The sequence below is a fragment of the Accipiter gentilis genome, chromosome 4 (assembly GCF_929443795.1).
Source record: "Accipiter gentilis chromosome 4, bAccGen1.1, whole genome shotgun sequence".
Taxonomy (NCBI): Eukaryota; Metazoa; Chordata; class Aves; order Accipitriformes; family Accipitridae; genus Astur; species Astur gentilis.
In genome coordinates, this window is record NC_064883.1 from 27,516,580 (window position 1) to 27,532,338 (window position 15,759).

At 34.9% G+C, this 15,759-nt stretch overlaps 1 protein-coding gene across 1 annotated transcript in view; it reads right to left on the reverse strand.

Moving 5' to 3' along the window:
• DNAJC1 (DnaJ heat shock protein family (Hsp40) member C1) overlaps window positions 1-15,759 on the reverse strand; it is a 119,910-nt gene that overhangs the window by 47,618 nt on the left and 56,533 nt on the right. Inside the window, exon 7 of the mRNA XM_049798208.1 lies at window positions 6,191-6,281. Coding sequence (XP_049654165.1) covers window positions 6,191-6,281 — 91 coding nt within the window. The remainder of the gene's footprint in view (window positions 1-6,190; window positions 6,282-15,759) is intronic.

The following is a 15,759-nucleotide window of genomic DNA, read 5'->3' on the forward strand; positions in this document are numbered from 1 at the left end:
AAAAACAAACACACAACAGCAGAAAGTAAATGGATAATCCAAGACCGTAAGCACTATGGAAACTGGTATCTACCACTCCAGTGTAAAATGATCAGTATTTTACATGACTTAAGACTTCTACAGAGTTCTAGTCCTTCTGTAGCAGAAGAAATTTTATCATTTTCTGAATTCATACTGCAAGGATACTAATTTTCTATGAGTATTTTCCACCTTTAGAACTATCAAGTTCTTTACCAGAAAACTAAATTTGATTGTGTATTTAACAAATTAAGAGTTAAAAAGGAGATATAATTTGTCCCCTATGTTTGAACAGCATATAAACATACCTATCACTGGGATCCCTAGACTTTAACAGATAACAATTAGCTAACTCTCTTAAAGTACAGTACTTTGTTTCTAAAGGCCTCCAATACTATTACAGTACTGGTTATACGTTTTACTAGTTTATGGTGCCATGATCTGGGTTTTGAAGTTTGATGAATTACTTGCACATAATCAGATACTTTGACCTTTCTTGTTAGTCCTTCCACCTTGTTAATAAATTAAGTTTATCAGTGGCAGAATTAATAGTATCTGGCAAGTGGTTATTTGCTTTAAGATATATCAGCTGTCATTTTGAGAAGATAAGGGATCAGCTAGCGTTTTGGATCGAGTGCCATGTAATAAAACAGTGGTGTTTTTTCCATACTAAATATCAGAGGTCCATATTTTAAAGTTTTCAGAAAAGTACATAGTGATTTTACCTAGCAGTTGATGTAAAGAATTCAGAGAATTTTTCACAGAAAAAAATGACCGCTTCATATTGAAAGAAGCAAAGGAAAACAAAAACAAGTGCTGCAAAGAAAATATGACACATCAAGCTGGAGCTCCTTCTCTCTGCAAGGCTTCTAAGCTTTAAGCGTAAACAAGAATTCAGAGACTTCACAGAAAACATGGTCAAAAGAGACAGTGATGCCTTGAAAAAAAATCACAGAAAGAAAAGGGACAGACTGACTGATATCTCATGCGTTGATAAGCAAGAAATATGACCACACGCAGAGGTAGACAGCAATCACCTTTTTGCCAAGTCAATAAGATACTGTTCTGAGATCTCCCTTTCTTTCAACATTGTTCACTTACCTACATAACTATGAAAGACAATAAAAGCATTTACAGCATTAAAATTTGTTTAAAACATGACAGAGAAAAATTCACTTGCATGTACACCACCACCAGATAGAATACATTAAACCCAAAAGTCTGGAAAAAATTGCACTTAGGTTTTGACAGTCTATTGAAAAAACAGAGCAAACTATATTCAATATTAATGCAAATATGGGGCAAACATTCATATGTTTAAAACATATACATTTCTGTACTCATAATAAAATCAATAGGTTTATACGAATGCATCGCAAGTCAGAGGCAGATAAGTACATCTGCTGTACTGAGACCTCGAGGCTAGCTTATTTTTGAGCAAACTGACTAAAAAACATGCTCAGTGATGAATATATTCTCAACTATAAAAAAACTTCTCACAAACTGTAGAGTTTGATGTCTTTCATCTGTTTCTCTGAGTATCTAACCTTCCCAAAACTTCCTATTGCCCCCAAATTTCTCATCTCCATAACATGAGAGGGTTAGAAATAAACCTCCAATATTTGAGAGCTAATTTGCTTTCCAACAAACATATAATGAAACACGCATGCCTCTTTCAGATGAGCCTCATAACACTGTATGTTAGTGGAATATTTTCCATAAAATCTGAAGCAAGTTTTGTAGGGAGAGGCATCATATAGCCTAGTTGAAACAATTGGAAAAAGCACACAAGCTTGCAGGTTCAAAATCCTTTCGGCAGGCCTGCCAAAACAATCAGTGAAACAGATGATACTTAGTTTGCCATAATTAGGCTTCAGAGGTAACAATTAAGTGATCAGAACATTCACACCCACACCGGCCAAAAAAGCATGCATTATATGAATTAATTTTCTCTGAACCTGCCTGTCAGCAAATCATTACTGAGCAGGAATGTGAACACTGCATTTTGGCAGGGATTAATACTAAACACAATTATCCAAGGTATTTGTCAATTATTTGGAAGTAAGCATAAAGTTACCTTCAGTATAGTGCTAGATTACATAAATTTGGTCAAAATGGTTTATAGTGAAGAGAGAAGTACAGGAAGAAGTAGGAATATGGACTGGCTGGTAGTCTGGAACCAATCAAATCAAAAGTATTTTTGAGCATGACACAGTTAAGGACCTTAGGCCGTATCTGCACTTAGGAGTGACTGTCCGCAAGGAAACTTACTCATGTAAGAGCTTGCAGTTATGGTGGACAAGAGATCTGAAATGAGCTATCAGAGCAATGGGAACTAAGGGAACTTGTGATTCTGTAAACAGAACAGTAATAGGAGAAGAAACATGATTTTTATAATCAGAAGATGACAAACGCTAGAACACTATATACAAACCCAGGGTTCAATACTTACAGCTACATTGGAAAACTAAATAGAGTACAGAAAATCCATAGAAATTAAGGGCTGAAAAAATGCTTTATGTAAGAAAACCATGAAGAACAGAATGTTTCTCAAGGTTTTCTGATCAATACTGTAACTTGCATAACAAGATGCTAAAAGCTAAAGTGCATCACTGGTACAAGCCATGCAAGACAAGTCATGAGAATCAGTATTTTTCACTGATTTTTGCCTGTAAGGGTCTGAAATAAACCCATTATACTAAATAGTCTAATGATGTCTTCTATCCCTAAGTTTCACGATAAAATATAAAAAGCTACCCAAGCAACATGCTATATTCCAAGCTGTCTGGAAAGGGAGAACCACCAAGCCTAATCAATCTTAATCAAATGTATTAAAGGTTTCACTACCACTCTGGATTTTTCATGGCAGGTACGTAGGTAAGGAAGGCATGTCTTATTATAAAGCCCTATAGAGAGATATAAATACCACTATAAATACCATCATAAAGCCCCAATACAGAGAGAAGGCTAGTCATGCAGCCATAGGGCTAGTAACTTCGTGTTTCAGTTAAAGCTTGAATGATGGGGGATGAGGACCCGCCCCCCCCAAATTAGTACTATTCAACATCATTTATAACGAGAAACAAAACAGCTTCTTGCCATGGATTGTTCCAGATGCCTTGTACATCAGGGCAAGAATTCTAGATTTACAATGCAAATATGTTTGGTAACTGGGATGCCAGTGAAAAGTTCACCTGCAATATCTAGCAGGTGCTATTTCTTTAAAAAGACATATTTTAAAAATAAATTTAAGTCTTCATATTGAAGGTCAGGGAAAACAAACATAAGAAGAACAGAAAGTAAGAGAACTACCAAGGCTAAGTATAAAGAAAGAAAAACAGACGCGTTTTTCCCCCAAATGGACGTGGTTGAAAGTACTCTATGCCAGAAGATGACCAGTAGAGCTGCTAGAATTTGTCTTGATAACTAATCAAAGTTTGCAATTTAAGTTTAAAAACTGGCAGACTCATCTGTCCTGACAATATATGCCTAAGTCTTCTCAGTTCAGTTAATACATACTCTCTTTTACATCCCATGACTATGAAGAACAGGACTCTCTGTTGTTACAGAATCATTTCCTGATGCAGAGATTATATGCATGTGTGACACTACAGGAGCGGGAGAAGTTAGAAGAAAGTTTATTAATTAAAGTGCTTTAATTTTAAGATAAATTTTCCGTTCTGATATCTACATGTGAAAAGGGCATCAGAAAATGTAAGGCAAATTTTTTTTTTATTATTTTTTTTTTTTTTTTAACATAAAACACCCAGTTATCTGTGATTCCATACAAAACTGCATTTCCTCGCAACATAAGGTCTGTATTGTAAGTTGCTATAGTTTTGTAAGGTTAAAGTTGTAAAGTTGCTATATTTTACTAAGGTAGTAGTAACAGTTTTGAATGGACTGAGAAGTGACAAGAAACACTGCAAAAGTGCCAGAAAAATAAATCAAAATTGTGCATAATATTGACCTACCAAGAAATTACTTTTTCACACTCCTTAACAAATATAGCACTTTAATGATATCTCAATACTGTCCTCTCTTTCCCACTTTGGAAATTGTATTTTCCCCCTCCAGTACCTTTCTCTGGTTTTACTTCAAGCCGCCTACAGAATACAGCACAATTTCAGCATGAAAGCAGATAGACATGGGGATAAACTACCAATTAGGTCATGAAAAAACAAGCACTGTAAAACAGCTATTGCTAATCCGCAGGAGATACATTTACTCAGTCAGATAGATGGAACTGTTATTATGAACTCGCATTCCACGGATGGTCTCTAAAATTAAGAAGAATGGGGACAAACAAAATGCACATTTGGTGATTTACAACCTTTCTATGCTAATTGTGAAGCGACAACACAGAACAATATAACGAAATAAGCAAATTTAACAGACACTTTGCATGCAAGCTTCAGGAAAAAATTACGTAATTTTTTTTGGCCTACAGTAGCATAGATGTATCTCTTGTTCTTCTCTTGGGAGTCTATCTTCTTTTAAAAATAAGTAACTGACAGCTCAAGTGCTGCCCAGCAATAGCACTGCTATGGCTGACCAAATTACTTCCATGCCAAATTTCAAACTCTGCTAATTACAGGTCGTGACTCTCAATCTTCCCTCTTGCTCCCTGCCAGCAAGGCTACCAAGGGAGGGCAGGATGCCAGCCAGCGAGTCTGGTAAAGACTGGCTGCTGCTCACACGAGTGCCCTCACGTCAGCTGGCAGACACGGGGGTCCCATGCCACGTCGCACCCAGTAGCATGACAGGGGACAGGGTGGTGCTTCTCTGAGAGGTCAGGGATGACCTGGAGGGGGACGTGTGCCACACCTGCACATCTCTCACGTGGGCACTGCTACTGGAGATAACACAAAAAAGGGACTCTCACGTGACACCTGGCGGAGGAGAAATACCGGAAATTTCACTGAAAGACCACATGTGAACCACAGGAACAGGCACAATACAATTTTAATGACTTTATACTTTCACTTGCACTTCTGTTTTCAAAAACTAGTCCTTTTAAAACAGTAGTTCACAGATTTCAGTGAAGAGTGTATGCCAGCTATTTTGAACAATGGCAGTATGTTACTATCTGACAATTTAACAAGTTCTTAATAACCTGAGTCAAGACCCTTTTTCAGGGCCCATTTTGTGGTAGGTATCTCAAATATAATGGCAAGCCTCCCTAACAAGCATTAAATGCACTATTTTTGCTAGATTTGGCCTGGGTCCACAATGCTCACTGAGGTGCTGAATGTTATCCATTTTCTCAAAATAGATTCACTTACAGATAAGTTGGGAATTATCACTGAAAATGGATCTCTTTGCTGATTTTACAAAATTAAGCTAATTGTAAATATAAATAAAGCAGCTGTATTTCAAATGCCTAAAGGCTTATGCATACTCAAAGCTAGTAAATTATTATAGGGCACTCAATGCACTTGTCAGAATAAAGGAACTTAAAAGCACACACTTAAGTACAGTAAATAAAGCAAGCACACATCCAAACACAGACAAAAAAAACTTTTAAAATTGTCTTCAGAAGAGGGTAGGTTTAATCATTGTCAGAAGTAAACAACTGAAAGAAGAAAAGGAAAAGTCACCTATAATTATTCTGAATACTTTATTAAGGGAAATGCTAATTACCCTCTCATAAAAGACCAGAAAAGGAAAAGACTTTAAGGCATTTATTTCAACAATAGCATGAATCCATCTCCGAAGTCTGCATCTATGCTTTTGGAAATTCAAATTATGTTCGATTTCTAACACAAAAATCAACTCAATATGCACAGAAAAATTATTAAACATTATTTTAAAAAAATATTTACGAAGAGAATACAAGAATGCTCAAAACGCAAGAGGTCACTTTAAAAATGTATACTTCAAGATCTATACATTTGAGATTTACCCCTCCTGTAAAGCAACATTTCTAGCAAAGTATGCTTTTGTTGCTATGATATAACAATCACCTGTGTTTTATGCTTTTGTAGGAACAAACCAGCAGCCTCCTGCAAAATTAGTCACAAAATTAAAAGCTTATTTAAATTTAACAGCAGTACAGAAATATATAAAGCATGTATTTTATAAAATCATGAAAATGTTTGTTCATATACATCCTGTGTAGTAGGTATATCATATTACATCTTTGTTTATTAAGACAGTGGTAAAAACTCACTCTGAAGTGTTTCAAGTTCAGCCTTAGCCAGGGCATCTTCTTTCGCCTTCATTTTTGTTTCTTTATATTCTACATATAATTGTCTGGCATCCTTTAAGAAAATGTTGCAATGGCATTAGCATCCTTATACAAACAAGTTATTGCAATGGCTCTATTTTAAGTTCTCAATTAACCTTGCAAAAAAAAATAAGATACACTTGTTTCCTTGAGTTACAGCAATTTTCAGCATAAAAAGTATTTGTTTAGAATGTAGAATTTTTGTGTAATAAAGGTTCGAATGTAGTAGCATTGGTATTACAGACTATGATGATCATTAACAACCTGAAAAGCAAACTGGTTAGAAAAACATTTCTTATTGCTACCTACAGCTTTGTAAGAGGCCATATACCCACTTTGCTCATATCAGCAATCTAGAAGTTCAAGGAAGAAAGAAAAGTTTTTAATTAGATTAGTGTGTGCAGGGAGAAACAAAGGCAATTGCTACGCAGTAGTTGTCTTAGTGTAAACTCATTACAACACTAACTGCAAGTTCCAAAATCCAACTTGCTCCCCCTCCCTTTTTTTAAATCAACTTCTACATTACTATTAAAGCTTTGAAAATATATATTAAGTTTTTTCTCCAAGGATTAGACTAGATTCTAATCTGAAATCTATTTGTCAAATTTACACATAAAACTAGAAGTCCTGCCACAAATCTCACAATAAGGTACACATTTCCAAAATCTGATGAATTAGTAATTATAGATTTGCATTGAAAGCTTTCCAGTATGAACAACCAGACTGCTGAAGTAAGAGGTACGGAGAGTTTTCTTACTCTCACTTACCAGTTTAAGAGATTTCTATACTCATTCAAAACCAATAAATCTATAATAGAAATGCTGAAATAGACAAATTATTATTTTTCATTTCCAAGCATGAAGAACTTCTACTGTACTAAATTGATATTAATTATAGTATTAGATAAACCTAATTTTAGTTCTTTACAGTCAAAAACATTGTTATTCTTGTTATTACATTAACAGCCCCACTTTTTACATATAAAGGGTAATTTAAATTTTAACATACAATGTACTATAAAACATCAGTAAATATTTTTATAATCTCAATTATAATCCCATAAAAATTGAACAAAATCTGGTCTCATTAAAAATGAAATATGACATCTTAATAAATTTTGAAAATAAAAACTGAGTTAAGCAGTCATTGTTGCTGCCTCTAATGGTAGAAATCATCCAAAAACATTGCTTCCTGCAAAGATACTACGACACAACAGTTGTTATTTGTGTTATACTGGCATCTACCCCTTCAAAGATACTTGAGGGAGGTGGGAAAGCATAGGACAGAATGATGATCCAGCTCTGAGCATAACTTCTTAATGTTTTGGAGACATCTCACTGATACAAGTCAGCATGCCTGAAGAACAACTCCGAAAAATTCCCACAAAAGTTCAGTAAGGTTTCATCTCCTTCCAAAATACCTCTTCTTACTCCCTATTTGTCTCTACATTTGGGTATGGAAAATGGGAAGTTATGTTCCTCTGCCAGGTTTATGTAGAACACTGCGCACAGAAGAAATTTACAGAGTTTGCTGCTGGAATGTAACAGATGAAAGCATCTCACATGCTTAAAGTTTTGGTTTTGTGGGTGGGGAAGCAGGGATTTGGTGATTTTAGTAGAATTGGGGCTAAAAAAACCATGAGTAGGTAGAGGAGAAGTACCATTAACAGCAGATACAAAGGCTTTGAGGAAACATTCAGTTTCTGTGTTAGAACATCGAATTACAAAATTAGGATCAACACTGGTTCTCTTTTCAGTTTACCCAAAATATGAATTCCCTACCACATACGGAAACCGTCCTTGTACTCTCCAGATCTGGACTATTTGCTTCATTAAGAAACAGAAACAGCCATAAGTGTAATACTTAACTTCTGCTGTAAGTTTGAGACATTTGGGTTGTGTGGCATACACAGGACTCAGACATACTGAAATCCAAAAAATGCTTTTGTTTAAGGCTATGATTTCAAAATGGCTACAATTAACCAGCATTTAAATTTAACCCATTTGACACTGAAAGCCAATATTTGATGCTAAATTCTGGTGTAAAATCCATTATTGCTTGTGGGATCTCCAGACAGCAGACACTAGGGGGTAACTGTCAATCTCTCCAGCACGTCAATCACAGAACAATTGGAAATGTGGCTCAGATGAAAATGAGACACAATAGCTGAACAACAAAGAAAACTAGTCAGAAGCACGTAAATGAAATTTAGTAGTATTGTTGCTTTATAGATATAAAATGGATTATCACTGCAAATAGAGTAATATGCAGGTAACAAAGGCAACATTACTCTTATCTTATTAATCATGGTTTATTGTGGCTGATACCATAATCACAAAAAAAGGGGAGACTGCACATTTTAAAGCACACATAAAAATGTATACATATGAAGTAAAGCAAAGAAAAAAAACAACCAAAGAACTTAATCAAAATGGATTTTGAAGACTTGTGGGAAGGATTTGATTTTCAAAAGCATAAGAAAAGGCTCTACAGGTTGCAAAGAGAAATTAAAAGACATACCTGAGTAAAGATTTTAGCCACAGACACAAACTATATGGGTATTAGACCTTATAAGTCAAAATGAAAAAACACTGGAAAAGAGTTTAAAATAGAAGATGACTCCTGCCTTAACATAAATAAGCACATTTCAATTTACTCTTCATTAGTTTTCGGTAGTATCAGTATGAACAGGACTATTCATTTTCAAGCATATTCAGATTTGGTAGTAGGAGTATTTCAAAACAGATTTATGTTCAGATTTTTTACTTTTCCAAAGTGATAAATTTAAGCAGTCATTTTGCCTCAATACAAACATTTTAGGGCCCTGAAAACACTGGCAATATAGATACAGCCTCTTCCAATCTACTGCTCCTTCCCCAAGATTCAGTAATGATTTTTCTTTTAGAGGATCTTTCCCCAAACAACTGAAAATATGTGCAACATCAAAATTTCATACCTGATGTATACTTCACCTTCAATAGGTAATAAACATAAGAAAAACAACATTTTTGTCCTTCAGGGAGTAGAAAGGCACAGAGGAAAGACACACAAATACACAGCTTGGAACTGTTCTAAGTAAAAGCTCCAGCTTACCTAATCAGAAATACTTTGTTCTCATTTGCAGGAGTTTGAGAGGTTTTTCAAAAAAGACCATGAACACAAATATATTACTTTTCTTCAACATTAAAGCAGCAACATGCTTGTAGTTAAGCAAAAAGAATAATGAAGAAGGCTAATATATACTCATTTATTATATTGATTTTAAATATACACTTTCCAAAAAGGAACAGAATGAAAAGAAGTGTATTAGAAATGCAAAATCCTGCTATTAGTATTTCTAAATTATATTTCAACTGCCACGTATAGGATATTCCTGTGATTACCCTCGTATTTAACCAAAAATTTCAGTGTTGCAGAATAAAAAAAAAAAAAAAACACAAAAAACCCAAACACTTAATTAACATAATTTCAATATTTTAACCACAAATAAGAACCATGAATACTGAAAAATTCTTGTATTTCAGTTCCTCGTTATATCAGTATTGTCTCATGTCAATAAATTTGAGGTTGCCAAGCCAAAGCTGAAGTCGAGTTATGCAGAAGTACAGAAAGTCCTGATCCTGGACTTTTAAGGGGTTTTTTAATTTGTTTGGGGGTCTGGGGTATTGGTTGGGGATTGGGGGGTGTGAATTTTTTTTTTTATTTTGTTTGCTATTTTTAAATCAACGGATACCGTATTTATTCAAATTGTACTAATTCTGTAACTAAAAATTTCAGTTTTGAGTAAGACTCAGTCACCCTGGCCTCTCCTTGACTTTTGGGGAGGGTGATAAGGTTTTGCATGTTTGTTTGCTTTGTGGGGGTTTTTTTTCCCCTCCAGTTAATCTTCCTGGCTTTCTGGTCTACCTTAGAAAGACTAGAGATTAGGAGAAATAAGGCAATCATTGGAAACAACTTGCTATATTGGCCATATGTGAATTTTCATTCCAGATTTTGTGACATAATCAGCTTTACATTTTAGTGACCTGGGTGAGGGACTGATAAAAACAAAATGCATCCCCCTCAGAATTTACAGTTAACTGGAAACCTTCCCACAAGCATACTTAAGATCAGTATACTGAAATAATTTTCTTTGCATTAATCCTTATTAAACCAATCTACAGACTTAAAGAGAAATTTTTGTATGAAGGTCCTGAACTAATTTTTTGTCGTTTTGACTACAGTGGTTTTGTACCATTTGTACAAAAAAAAAAAAAAAAAAAAAAAAGAGAAAAAGGAGTCAAATTAAAATTACTGCAACATCTGACCTTCAATTTGCTATTTCTACTCAATAAAAATGCCAGCCATTATACCACAGCAAAAACACTTTTGGTGAGTTTAAAAACTAGTAATATGGTAAGACATAATGTTAAAAAAAAAGTTAAACATTATGACTGATATTTCTCTTTGGCATTTTTACATGTTTACTCAAGGGCAAACTAATAAATAAATAGGAATTGCATTACTTCCTCCTTTATAAACAGAAAATCATGCTTTGACCTTGGAATAATACCAAGTGTGGCCAGGCTCTTCAGCTGTGTATAGCCTGTGGGCAGTTGAAGCGCAGCTCCCAAGCCTCGGAGGCACCAGGTGGACTGACCAGCAGCAGGCTGTGCTACTGCAGTATCTGCCGGGTATTCCACATCCACAGTGGTGAAACAAAGGCAGACAGAAGGGAGAACTGAGGCCAATGCTGCAAGGCCTCCCTGGGACCCATTCACACCCCATAAGACCTCATACCACAACAGAACAGTATCACTAATTGAGAGCCAGTATCACCTCCCACACACGAGCTACTCTTGGAGCTACACTCTAACCTGTGTGCTGGGATATGCAGGCATACAGTAAGTGATTTGAAGGAGCTGAACAAAATTGGCTGCCACAGAACAGCAGGCAATTAAAGGCAAATTTCTTCAATGTCTTACGTTTACTTAAAACTTTTACTATGCAGCAAAGCCCATTTTGTCTCCAGAGCCTCAGACGGTACCCTGTTAGACACAAATTATTTTTGCTCACTTGTATACACCCAGAATACTTGTTTTACTGTCCACTCTCCTCTGACCTGCTTCTAAGCTTCTAATTGACCTCAGGGTCAAGAGCTTCATCCCTACTTTGGTTCTCCCAACAGCTGCAAAATAGCAAGAAACAGAGCAAATGGGTAATCACTCGTGCCACACATCCTGCAATTGCTCGCTCCCCACAACTTATATCAACATCGGTGCTGTACAGTAAGTTAGAACACATCAAAACCCTGTAAAGCTGGGAATTAAGGAGATATTTAACCTTACTGACCTGAATAAATCCCTTAAAAAAAAAAAACAAACTCTTTTTTTAAGGCATATGTTATTAAATGCAATAAATTTTATTTTAATCTCACATGATGATTTTATATAAAGTCATATGTGAAGACAAAAATAACCCACATAAATGTTTGCTGACCTAATCAAATCTTGCTTAAAAGCTAACTTTGCCAAAGGAGATGCCCTGCTGGCAAAGCCTCTTCAGTTTAATGACACATTGCCAATCCGTTTATGGCCAAAGCTGAACCATCTCTAAACAGGTGTTGAAATGTAATCATGGATTAAAAGAAAACCTGAGGAAAAAATGCCAAGAAATTAAACACCTCTGGGTCACTAGTTTGAATCTATTCCAGGCTACTAAATCAGCTACAGTAATTACCATCTGGTAGTCTACATAAAAATAAATTACTGGCCTTTTTGTTTTAATTCACTTCGTGCTACACAAAGGTCTTTATAAAGAAAAGTTTCAATTGTAATTGAAAGCTTTGTTGATAATCTCACTAGGTTATATCCAGTGCAACGACGTATTGAGCTTGAACTGCCTTCTCATTACTGGCAATCCACCAGAAGTTCTTCCAACAGTTCACTGCTGGGTTGTATGCGCTACACCTACACTACTATAGATACAAGATAATAGGAAACTTTATTTTCTTAATAAAAATCCATTTCTGTCTGAAACAAACAAAAATGCTTTCTGTTTCATTACCCTCAGGACAACAGCAGGCTTATAATTTAACTAATAAAATTTCCTAGCACTGACTGGCATTAATGAAATTGGTGTAAAAATAAAGACATTCATTGCTAAGCTTCACCACATCAAGGTAGAAGAAAAGTAGTTGATGGGAATACTAACGAACACTCCTATCTTCAGTTTTCTGAAGGAAATATTTTGTGAAGAATAATTAACATATTTAAGACAGACCACTTTTCTGAAGTTATATGTCTGCACATCCAAAGAAAAAACTCTAGTCAGCTGCTTTGGGAATAAACTGCAATTTACATATGACTGTTCTCCCACAAAAGAAAAGTACACTTAACACAACTGTCTATTCTGTATTACATTCACCATTTCAACTGAAATTCTTGCACACTATATTTAGCTGGTTTATTTCTTTGTAAGAACAATTTTCAGTTCCAATAAGCATTTTAATGGAGTTTTGTTTCTTTTTTTTCCCCCTTTTTCTTTTATTTATTTTTTTAAATATATAGCCTTCTTCCAGGTCATTCTCATGAAAGAGTAAACTATAAATGACCTTAGAAAGAATTTGCATTCTTTTTCTATCTTTTTCTTGAGCCTACATTATAAGAATTAAACTTGGTAATAGTAAATGTAATTTACATTCCACTTAAAGTTTCTTTCACACCACAGATATTTGATTTATGATACATTTTATGTATTCTTTTCCTTTCACTTCTTCAAACAAGCATAAAGATGCTGTTTTCACCCCCAAATTTAACTAAACTAAATGCATGGATATAAGGACCTATGTATTCTCTCTCAAAATACAATTGTCAACAGTTTAAAAAAAATAAAAATCATTTTTTAGTTTCTCATCCTCCTCTCACCCATTTTTTCTTCCGGTTTCTTGACATAAAATGCAGACTACAATAAAATGGCATAGGCCATCACAAGGGCATGCAAACAAAGCATTTTTCTTCAGTAAAGGCCCACCTTAATTATTTTAAGTGCCTCCTTCTGAAATCTGACATTTTGAAGGAGGAGGGCAAGTAGGAGAAAGACACTCAATTGGATAAATGAGAGCCAGGCATGGGCAGAAGCTCAGCAACCGAATCCTCAGAGCTGTTGTAAGTGGAATATTCACATTTACTAATGGGAGGAGAGACGGATGCTAGGTTTTTCCTTTTAGGAATCAATACAAGAACTGGCAAAAAGTTTAAATTGAACTCTCGTTGTGGTTTTTGTTTTGTTGGGTTTTTTTGTTGTTGTTGGTTTGGTTTTGTGTTTGTTGTTTCTTGTTTTGTTTGTTTTTTTAATAAAGTTTCCTTTGAGGAAGAACTTGTGTACACAGGCATGTGGTTTTGTTTCCTTAATTTGAGGAAGCAGTTCAGCTATTTCACTGACAGGGCTTTGAAAAATTCAGTGGCAGAAGCAACGTTTAATTAAAAGTATTGCTAACTCTTACCCTTTTCTGTCGCAAATGGGGTTCATTTAAATATGGATGCATTTTTAGAAGTTAATCTACAATTGCATTAGTTGCAGATGAATGGCCACCAACTTTGAAAATAATTTGTTGGCTCTTAAATGACTGAAGAAATCATTTAGATTAACTCAATAAACGACTAAAATCTGTAGCAGCCATCCTTATGTCAACCACTGTAACACCTTGTTAATTAATTCGCATGTGTAACTAGTACAAATAACGCTACTCTGTATCTGTAGGAGTCTTATCTTCTAGATAAGCTGCCCTAGTGATTCTACTTATACTAGAAGCCTGAAATATTCTGAAATCTCAAGCCTATGTTAGTGTACTATTGAAGAGAAAAGCACTTATATTCAAAACAGGATCTCTGTACCAGGATATAATCATATAAGTAAAGCTACTTTTTTTGCCATATGTTGATAATTGCAATTAAGGCAGAACTTGCTAAAACTTTAAATATAACTCAAAAAGAGGCCAGAGGTGTCTCTGTCCAGCTAGCTACAACATACAAGGTACCTTTTGCACTATCATTTCAGAAAACATCTCCAACATGAGGTCACAGCTGCTCTTATGCTCTTCAGAAGAGGTAATAATACTTCTTTAAGTACTGTTAACTAATAAGCTACAGTAATTTATTTCAGTTACCTGAAATCATGAATATTCCTAATATTGAAGATTACTTACATTTTATTGCATTTTAACTTACATAATTGGTAAGTCATCTTAAACAACAACAAAACAAACCCTGGAGTTAAGCAGTAGTGTATTTTATGTACGGAGCAATTTACTCTAGAACCTCATCTCTTTGCTTCCTCCTTATTCCAAAGCCTTCCTGCTCTGAATTCCTCTACATCATGCTTCCCCTGCCACCAAATCCCCACTTGCTGGTCTCCAACTTTCCACCAGTTATTGGATAGTTTTTTTTCCCACTACCATTAATTTAATGGATTTAAAAATCCACCACAAGAGGTACTGGCTATGTGTCTACAAAGCGCGAAACATCACTTCTGTTGTATTCATCTTTTCTGCCTATTCTGGCAGACATAGGAGCTGTTTTTTGAACAGCAAATCTGAAACCTGTTATACTGACTTCTTAACAGACTATCTTAGAATCACAAAAATGAGAAAATGACAGCTTAGAAACATTTTTCATTAATCTTACTATATTCTGTAATATTTTGAATATTTTGCAATTAAGGCAAAAAGGAAAGTACTATAATTATTAAGAAAGCTTCAAAAATGCAGCAACAGCAATTGCTGAACTTAATTCTTTTCCATCTGACTCACCTCAGTGAGGGATGAACATCAAAGCTTAATTTGGATACAACAGTTGATTTAATTAGCATCACCATTTTTGCTTTAAAAAATTGCAGAAAGAGAGGTTTCTTTATTAAAATAGCCACACAGTTCTGATGAAACTTTTAAAAGAGGAATAGATATTAACTTTTGCATCTCTTTGTAGGAAAAGTTAAAGGCTATAAAAACAGATGCCGAAAGACCAGACTTTATTGCATTTAAAACTTTCACAAGCTTTTTGCTAACAGCAAATTATATGCTTTTTCCCACTTGAACACAGACAGAAACTGAACATTGATGCCATTTATACTATCTATACTTCAGAATTAATACTCAATATTTTGGTAGACCAAAGTAAAATCCACCTTGCATTCCCTGATCCATATTCATTAGCAGTGACAAGGGTATTAAAAACAAATGGGTGTATTCAAAGGAAATTAAAAGAAAGAGCATGTGATATTAAAAAAGTTATTCTGGTAACTCGTCTGACAATACTTACACTGGCTGAATATCAGCTAAATGTTACAGTTCATAGTATTGGATTAAAAAACCCACAACTGTGGGCAAGTCTGCCACGTTTATGTTTATCAGTTACAAACATACCTTTGTTACTTTACCTTAGTAATTTCAGGTATCAATTTATATCATTATCCAGTGACTAAAAAAAAAAAAAGCTTACCTAATCAGAAAAAGTAATTTCACTGTTCCCCCAAAT